At 36.3% G+C, this 9,706-nt stretch overlaps 2 protein-coding genes across 3 annotated transcripts; one reads left to right on the forward strand and one right to left on the reverse strand.

Annotated features, from left to right (window-relative positions):
- Positions 1 to 256: 256 nt before the first annotated feature.
- Positions 257 to 2,062, forward strand: LOC109168552 (probable xyloglucan endotransglucosylase/hydrolase protein 6). Its single transcript, XM_019317605.1, has 4 exons — positions 257 to 660; positions 744 to 844; positions 925 to 1,121; positions 1,227 to 2,062. Exons 1-4 carry the CDS (start codon positions 471 to 473, stop codon positions 1,615 to 1,617), a joined length of 879 nt encoding a protein of 292 aa, XP_019173150.1. The 5' UTR covers positions 257 to 470; the 3' UTR covers positions 1,618 to 2,062.
- A 541-nt stretch (positions 2,063 to 2,603) lies between these two features.
- On the reverse strand, positions 2,604 to 6,824 carry LOC109168553 (E3 ubiquitin-protein ligase FANCL). Of its 2 annotated transcripts, XM_019317606.1 has the most exons (11): positions 6,765 to 6,824; positions 6,458 to 6,529; positions 6,150 to 6,220; positions 4,765 to 4,843; positions 4,610 to 4,684; positions 4,414 to 4,528; positions 4,269 to 4,326; positions 4,118 to 4,189; positions 3,862 to 3,992; positions 3,668 to 3,791; positions 2,604 to 3,121 (listed from the first exon to the last, which is right to left on the reverse strand). In XM_019317606.1, the coding sequence occupies exons 2-11, from the start codon at positions 6,527 to 6,529 to the stop codon at positions 3,046 to 3,048; spliced, it is 873 nt and encodes a 290-aa protein (XP_019173151.1). In that variant the 5' UTR covers positions 6,765 to 6,824; the 3' UTR covers positions 2,604 to 3,045. The 2 variants fall into 2 exon arrangements, with proteins under 2 accessions (XP_019173151.1, XP_019173152.1); XM_019317607.1 differs by lacking the exons at positions 6,458 to 6,529; positions 6,765 to 6,824 and adding an exon at positions 4,999 to 5,080 and having other exon boundaries at positions 6,150 to 6,209.
- Between the last annotated feature and the right edge of the window lie 2,882 nt (positions 6,825 to 9,706).

Raw genomic sequence — 9,706 nt, forward strand, 5'->3', positions numbered from 1 at the left:
ATTGACTCAAATCAAGAAAGTTAATAAATAATTTTTACTAGGAGTCAGCTTATAATCACCAATGAAGTTAGTTGACTGTGTGACTAACTTGGCTGGGGTTGCCCCAAGTTTAAATTGGTTACTTGTTTAGACCAAAGCATGAAGGTAATATGAATGTTTTGATTGTGTAAAACGGAGTAATGTTGAAACGGTAGGTGTAATTGTGCAATATAATGTTGAAAATGTGGTTAGAAAGAGAAGGCTAGCTAGGGCCCGGGTTAGCAATGGGCATTGAAGGGGTCCATTGACGGATAGCTAGCTTTTCCTTAGCTGTATGGAAAGCAGTAGCTTTGATGGATTTTGCCATTGGAATTCGTCACTACTAATTTCTTTAATTTCTCTCTCTGTCTCTCTCTCTCTCTCCTACGTGTAGTTATAAATAGCGTACCCCATCATTGTTTTTTCTCTCAGCTAGCTAGCTCGTATCATCCATGACGACAAGTAGTCTAAGAAACTCAGCTCTCCTATTTGCGTTTTACGCATTGCCTTTTTCCTTATTATTATCTGTGACTGCACGACCGGCCACGTTTCTTCAGGACTTCAAAGTCTTCTATGCCGACTATCACGTCAAGCAAGCCGAAGGCGGCCGAGCCATCCAGCTTGTTCTCGACCAGAGCTCAGGTATGTATCGTAAACACCGTACCAATTATATTGTAGTATGATCATGCGTCATATATATCACTGTACTGGGAATTGAATTTCAGGAAGTGGGTTTGGTTCCAGATACAAATACCTTAACGGACAGTTCAGTATGAAGATCAAGCTCGTCCCCGGTGACTCCGCCGGAACCGTCACCGCCTTTTATGTGAGTCATCGGCACGCACAGACAGTATATTAATTAATTTTGAATAATATAATGATGGATATGATGTTGTTTTGTGACAGTTGAACTCGGACACAGGCAACGTGAGAGACGAGTTGGACTTCGAGTTCTTGGGAAACCGGTCGGGACAACCTTATACCGTCCAAACTAACGTGTATGTCCATGGAAAGGGCGACAGGGAAGAAAGAATCAATCTGTGGTTTGACCCTTCTCTTGATTACCACACTTACAAAGTCCTATGGAACCATCACCATTGCGTGTAAGTATTTGTGCGTTTAATTTAGGAATTGAATAATATAATTGAAAAACCAATCAAACCCATGCGGCCATTAATTGTATTGTACGTGCACGCATGGCATGCCAGATTCTACGTGGACGAAATCCCGATCAGAGTATTCAAGAACAACGAAGCCAAAGGGCTGCCGTACCTGAAATACCAACCCATGGTGATTTACTCCACGTTATGGGAAGCCGACGACTGGGCGACCCGGGGCGGGTTGGAGAAGATCGACTGGAGCAAAGCGCCGTTCAATGCTTACTACAAAGATTTCGACATTGAAGGATGTCCGGTGCCGGGGCCGAAAGAATGTTCGTCGAATCCCAGGAACTGGTGGGAAGGGGCGGCGTACCAGCAGTTAAGCGCCGATGAAGCGAGGCGTTACCGTTGGGTACGTATGAACCATATGGTTTATGACTATTGCACCGACAAAGCAAGATACCCGGTGCCCCCACCAGAGTGTAGGGACGGGATATGATTGATCCAACGTAAGCAACCATATACACATATACAGGATTGGAGCCCGGCCTTATATCTTTTCTATTATTGTACTTTCTTTGTATATTTGTCAATGTTTCGTATTTCAATTGTAGCCTGCCCCTATAAGTTACGGTACAGTTCTAAGTTGTGGAAAATGGGAGGGGGGTAGGATGGGAATAAGAAAAAAAAAACAAGTTTCTATATATCATAATTTTGTGGTTGTATTGATATAGCTATCTATCTATCTTAATAAAATCCATAAAGACTAAATTAAAGCGTATGGGGTGGTGTTGCTGCCCCCTGCCAGGCAAGGGATTAGTGGGCAGAGAAGTGTCATTTTTATTGTTGTGTTTGATTTGATGTTATCATTATTATGTGTACACTGTATAAGCCAATAATGTTTCTTTTTTACATGGTTTATGAAAACGATGGAATTTACGTAAGTGGGGCTGCCACGTACTCCTCTATTCTCGTAAATTTTTTTATGTGCACTTTACACCAGTTGCCCTAGTGGGTAGAGTCAATCACCAACCTCTTGTTTATCATTCCTCAACACAAGGAAACAGACTTCTTATCAAAATGCTGACTAGATAATAGATATAGAGCAAGATATTCAGAAAATTATTGGTCCCATACGTAAAAATATATATATAATTTTTCTACTCTATTATTATTATTATTACTATAATAATATAATATATTATATATAATAGAATAGAATGGAATCAGGAAAAATACATAGGTAAACGGACAACTTTATTAGTTTCTAGTCTTCTAATGAATCTGACTGCTGAAGATGTGCGATGTGTCTCATATTATTCCATCAAGATTTTTTTTTTAATTTACCAATTGGCTAAGAGTCTAGAATGTTTAAAATTTCAAATTAAAAATATTCAAATGGGAATATACAAGTCACTACTACTGCTAGTACAATAACAACTAATTAATCGCAAGTGAAAGCATCAACTAGTCATGACTAAACAAAATAATAATGACTATTTAATCACAAGTGAAATACAATGAAGTTCTGTCAAGACAAATCATATGAAGATTTTACCTATCAACTGACAATACTTGACAGAACACACCATATACTAAACTGAATATGCTGTTTCTTAGTACTTCCTGGTTAATTACCAATAGACTGACGCATGAAATCATTTCAGATAAAAATGGCCACAAACAAGTAAAATCATTGTGACGTAACCTTTTTTTTTCTTCTTCTTCTTCTTCTTCTTATTATGGGGAAAGGAGAGACAATGTAGGGATAACATAAATCAAGGCAGACAGTTCCAAAATTTTTCCTTCCAAGTTCCAATGAATGTGATCTGACCTTGTTTTAATATCCACTTTGAATGTTGTGAGGAGGCAGCTGAAGAATCGGGTATACTAATTTTGTGGGGTCACAAAAAAATGCTAAGCTGTTTTACTTCTTGGTAATGATTTTGACTGCAATAGGATCTGAGCAGTAGGGACAATTCCCAAATAGAACATCAAATGACCTGAAAAAACAAACATGGAATGGAGATGATTCAGCCCTGCAATTTATGAAAGGGTAAACACTTCTAATTGCATAATGCAAGTGAGAAATCCATAAATAAAATATAAAAAAATAAATTAATTAATTAAAAAAAAAAGGTAATGGGAAAGGCATAGATACTGTACTAGGAAGGAAAAAGTCTAAAAAACAGATTTGAACTGTATATTCTAATTTTAGACATGTCTAAAAGAAGAATGCAATAAAGGTTCAAGCACATGCTAGCAAATAATGATGCAGCTAGTCAACAAGAAAATTCCAGTTTAAGCCATACAAAAAAAAAAGAAGATAATATTGGACAATGACATTGCAAAGTTCTAGCAAAATGGACACAAATGTTTTCCTTATTCACTACAAGTTATCATAGCACAATCTACAAGGTATTCTTTTGAGGATCGTTTATCAATTCTCCCTCCAAGAGACACAGGTGATAGTACTCGTTCATACTGAGCAGAAACATTATGGTCATAACTGTAAAACTACAACAGAAACATAAGAATAGGGAACATACTGCCTTGTTGTTGTGATGGAACGCAGCCAATCTCCAAGGCAAATACTGTGGAAGGCTTTACTGCAGTTGTTATTTTCACATGCATAATCAGTTCCACTCCCACTCTTTGTGCCAAGCTCATCATCTATGTTGACATCACTAAGTCAATAATAGATATGATGACAAGCTAATAAACATAGGAAATGTATAGTTACCAATTGGGAGATATGGTGCATAACAAATTCCACATTCAGACTGCTGTTCACTCTTCCGTTCATCAGGAGGGCCAGGTAATTGAATTTTCAATAAATTGACCAGATTTTCAGCAAATGGTTTGTCTTTAATCCTATTCAAAAGTCAACTCCGGTTGATGGAACTAATTCATACACTTCAAGTATCATCAATTTTATTAAAATATGCATAACAGACATGAAAAAGATGATACTCAGAAACCAGAATTGACTTATATACCATCTTTGGCAATTTCTCCTCCACATTCCATGCAGTATGTTCACCTCTGAATCTGAACCAATAAAGTGGCACCTACCAGCAATCCAAAATTCAATTCTAAATATTTTGCACCACAACAATGCAGTAAAGAAATTTTTGAGAGAAAACCTACTCTGGCAGGGCTTTTGGGTCATCCGGATCTATAGACAAGATGATATAGCAATCATTACCTACAAAAGGAAGCAAAGTTAGTAAGATGTGGAATAGCTATAAGTGACTTCATCTTTTTAAGCCTCCAAGTTTTAAAAAATATATACCTATATCTATTTGGCGATGTGATGAAGCAAGCCGTGGATGTTTAGGATTAAAAACCCGAAGAGAGCCGTCAATTTCATCCATTGTAGACCAGAAGGGTTGAAGCTTATCCAGATGCTGAATGCATGATTAATAGAAAATGATAACAAATAAAACTTTCAAGAGAAAATAAAAAATATATAATTGGAGGGAAAGTACCTGTCTAAACTGCTTCACAACATCTTTTAGCGTTGAGTTTGCTGACCATTGCAAATTGAAGATGCACGGCACATCCTAGGAAATTATGTTAATATTGGATTATTACCAAATGCAGATTCATGTGCCAGAAATTAGAATATTATAAGAAAACCAACCGCCGATATTGAGGGTGGAGATTTTGGATAGCCTTTATCCAATTCTATCATTATAGTATGTGTTCTTCCCTTCTTGTCTCTGTAGAAAACCAACCGCCAAAATTAAGTGTGCATTCCATGAAGTTATATTGATGAGGACACATCCCACAACAATAAATACCATCTAGAGTTCTAATTGTCTTAATTAATGCAAGTTAACTTAAATAAAAAAGGGAGAAGGCAAAAGAATTTTACCATGCTGATTGTGTTGAATTGGAATATCATGTTGGCCTAAAAACAAGTGGGAAAATCATTTGAAAGGTCCCAAATTTCGTGTCTACCAAGGGAGAAGAAAAGACAACCTCAAATCAGCTCAACATGGACAAATTATGGCTCATTTACTTTCTTTTAATGTTTGGAGTGACTCTTGGTATTTCATTTCAATCAATAGTGGAGTGTTAGAAAGTGATGTACATGCCTATATAAAGGTTAAACACAATCAGAATTAGAGATAGAGATGAATGAAGTTGAATGAAAGAAATGCTAAGGCATTTTGTTTTCTCTCATGTGATTTGGGAGATGTTCTTTTAGGCTTATCAAGATAATACCAATCTTGTGGTGCCATCCATTCCTTATCACCTAAGACCAAGGTGTGGCGGAAATATCCTTATACAAAAACACAAAAATAATCCCAAATTCAGCCCCTACATCAACCAATTCCATCTCCAACACCCATAAACTGTAATTGTTGTTCCTGCTGTTTAGGTGAGGAAAAGATCGGGCAATCAAAGGACTCTTTGGTGAATCGACTCTCGAGTTCACCCTCAAAGATCCACATCATATATACTCCTGTATAGCACCTGCCTATTTTCAAAAATTAATTATATTCCTCCATCAGCATAGTTTCTTTGGATCACTTTTTATTCTAAGACATTATTTTATACTCAAAACTGCTAGAGAGAAACAATATATTGCATTCTAACACTTCAATTTTTCCTTGCATCAGTTTGTCATTCTCCAATACTGCAAGTTTGACTCTACCCCATGGTCACCATTTCTACACGAAAAACAGAATGTGATAGCTGTGTATTATGGAGTACCATATTCTATAGAATACTTCGTATTTTAAACAGACACGAACTTATCTAAGCATAGTATCTATATTTGACACTTTGATGATGCCAAACATCTAGCAGCACGTCATTATATAGATAACAGAATTATACAAATAAAAATTCTTGTATAGTTGGGTTTCTATTTATCAACTACAAAAGAGACACATAAATCCGAAAGAGACAAGAAATGTAGAAGCAAGTAGCCACTTTATGATGCAGAAAGAATCTTTCTTTCCTTCTACTCACTGACTAACTATTGGCAGATGCTGACAAGAACCAAGAAATCCTTACATTATACGAAAACTAAGAGATGTCAAATCTTCCCCCAATCTAACAAGATGCCTCCACCCTATCTCTTCTACCTGTAAGCCAAATGATTAGAGAACTTTTATTCAGGGCCCTGTAGTACAAAACCATGGCTATCTAGCTATCAAGATTATGCTTTAATCCATATTCAACAATACTGAAAATGTACATTTCAACCATACAAAATCTGAATAGGGATATAATTACTACATTAATACCGAAAAACAGATAAAAAATGTATCGTGCAATTTACAATGGATCTAAGCCCTTATACTGATTATAATTCCACTTACTTCTGAATATATCTTGCTGTAAAAGGACGAGGAACTGGCCAACTCTTGACATTTCTTCTGGTCAGTATACATCTAAAATACACGAAATTACGAAGTAATACCAGTAATTAGTACGGAACAAGTTTGAAATATTCAGCTACAATATATAATACAAGATTCAATTCACACTTCTCATCCCTAGCTCTATAACTACACTACAAGTGTGTAAAAATATAATCGAAGAAATGTGAAAGTTAATCTCAAAGTAAATGGAGTTAATTATTTACATTGACATGAAATTAGGAGTTTGAAATCATGCAAAGCTTACCTGAAGCGCTTTAATGGTTACTGCTGTGCTGCTCCTCAGCTTCTCGGGTGCGATTCGTCGTCGCTCCCTCCTTTTTTCTTTGCCCCGAACTCCCGCCCTCCGCCATGGGCCCACCCTAAAGAAATTTTAATATTGGGGTGACATTGTGATGGGCCTTATTTCATTACATCACTAATAACAAACTCAAAACAATCAACTATGGCAATATCAAAGATGAATATATTCATTTTTACATGTTTATTTTTAATATTCAAAAAGTTCATTTTTATATAGTAAACTTAAAAACGAACATTCATACACAAAAAAGTAGCATTCAATATAATAAAAATAAATTTTTAATATATTAAAAATGAATTTTATATCATGATGTTCACGTCAAGTGAACCATGGTCTACTGTATAATGATTGCAATCATTATATCGTGCATCTAGTCCATCATAAGCATTATGGATCTTGTCCAGATTATATATATAATTAACATATAATATACTTTCAGTTAGTATATACAATTAGGATCCATTTGAAACCTTCATTTTCTGAATTTTTCAGTATTTTGGGTACTAAAGGAAAATGAAGTCAAAAGAAAATATTTATTATGGTCAAAGAAAATAAGGTCCAATTTGACGGAAAATGTCTTCCTAGTTTTTTGGACGGAAGACATTTTTCGGAATCTTTATCTCTCTTCACTTTCTTCTTTTTAAGTTAATTTCCAAATTATTATTACCCCACCACAATCACCACCAACAGCACCAATACCAATACCAATACCAACACCACACCACAACACAACCACAACATCACCACCACCACCAACATCACCATCACTATCACACCACCACCATTACCACCACAAACACCAAGACCATCACCACCACCACAGCCATCACCACTAACACCACCACCACCACTACCACTACTACTACCACACCACCAACATCACTACATATTATTATTATTATTATTATTATTATTATTATTATTATTATTATTATTATTTTAACAAATAATATGTTCTTTTTCAAGAAAATGAACACAAACCGAAAAATGCAATTTCTTAACTTTCAGCCAAATACTAAAAAATAAAAACATTTTCCAGAAAATGACTCATTTTCGGAAAATCAATTTTCAAAAAACATTTTCTAATTTTTCAAACGGACCCTTAGTTAACAGATTATAGGGTACAACTCAGACAAATTGTTCGGACAATTAAAGCTACAAAGTTTCAAATTCAACTTTTCTTAAGAGCTATTTATTTGCCTTCTTCATTGTGAATTTTTCCGAGTACCAGAAGTGAGCTTTTCTGTTAATCAAAGCTTGCTTCAAAGAGGTGGGAATGCGGATCTCTAATATAACATACCAAATGAGGGCAATTTATATCGTGCACCACGGCGCACATAGCAATGTGCGCCCAGGCACAAAACGCGCGCGTTTCATGTTGACATCATGCTGATGTCACTCCGTCCATCCGAACAGACCAAACCTCATTATGTGTATTCAGTTAAAATTTTATGTGTATTGTGTTATGAGTTTATGTATATTAGTTAAGAGTTTATGTGTATTATGTTAACCAAACCCATTATGTGTATTCAGTTAAAAGTTTATGTGTATTGTGTTATGAATTTATGTGTATTATGTATTATGTTAGATTATGTGTATTCTGTTATGAGTTTATGTGTATTCTGTTATGGCTTTATGTGCGTTCTCATTTTTTTTAACAACTTAACAAAACGACGTCGTTTTGGGAGGCGTGAGACGCACAGTGCTATGTGCGCCTTGGTGCACGGTATAATGATTGGGCCATGGGCTGAATCTTAACATGATTGAGTATATCAGTCGGTAAAAATGAGGTGGTTTTGGTACGCCTTGTCATGGCGTGGCGCCACCACACCATAGGCTCATTAATTGAGCACATCGACAAACAATAGCGACCCCTTCCCAGCCAAGATGCACCTGTTGCTTGCACAAATGGCCGGCAACTAACTGACGAGACAAAACCCAATCATAAACTAAATTACACCTCCTATCTCCTCGCCCTTTTCCTTCCATTTTTCTGGAGAATACAGATGCGATAGATGCGTGGGTGGCAGTATTATGGCAAGCAAACCAATTTACTCGGTAGCTTCCAGCATAACGACACTGAATAGTAATGTGGATAAAGACACGTTTTGGGACCACGACTTGGTGAAGCAAAATCTTATACTCCAAAAATACTGAAACACACAGGATAATGCGATGGCTCCAAACTCCCAACCATGCTTTATTTCGACGACGATGACAATGACGAGAAAAAACATCCTAAGCAATAACGTACGTGGACACGTGAATCCCATCCGGCGTCTGAGATGTCGTATGATTATCCGTTACATCCACATAAATCTTCTGCCGATCCGTTACGGTAGTTTGTGGTTAACCGCTACGTTACACCAATGGTCTAATCCATTATTGTGCTTTCGTTTTCTAAAATGGCATTGGACACTCTGATCTAATCGATTTCGATGATACGACACTTGTCATTAGTAGTTATTTTAGTTTTTGATTAATCTAATAAAGTGTAAGTATTGTTAGGTCTAGATAAAGACAGCTCTTTGGAGAACCAAAATTGATGTGTTATATATAGGGGCAATCCCAACCAAGTTGGTCAGATGATTGGTTTGGTAACTACAAGATTATAAGTTTGATTACTAGCAGGAGTGACCTATTGGTCTTATTGGTTTGAGTCAATTAGTTATGCACAACAAACTTATAAATTAGGCTGGCGTATTTCCTTGTGGACAAGCCAGCTAAGTTAAGGTAAAAACTGAGGTTAATTAATTGTTTACCCTCAAGTAATAGCTCCGAGTTTTTCTCATTACTCCAAATTGATATGTTATGTGACTCTCGTACCTAAAGATCATGTGTTCGATTCTTAGCTAGTCGTCACTCTCTCGGGCTCTCGGTTAAGC

The sequence above is a fragment of the Ipomoea nil genome, unplaced genomic scaffold, assembly GCF_001879475.1.
Source record: "Ipomoea nil cultivar Tokyo-kokei standard unplaced genomic scaffold, Asagao_1.1 scaffold3199, whole genome shotgun sequence".
In the NCBI taxonomy this organism is placed as follows: Eukaryota; Viridiplantae; Streptophyta; class Magnoliopsida; order Solanales; family Convolvulaceae; genus Ipomoea; species Ipomoea nil.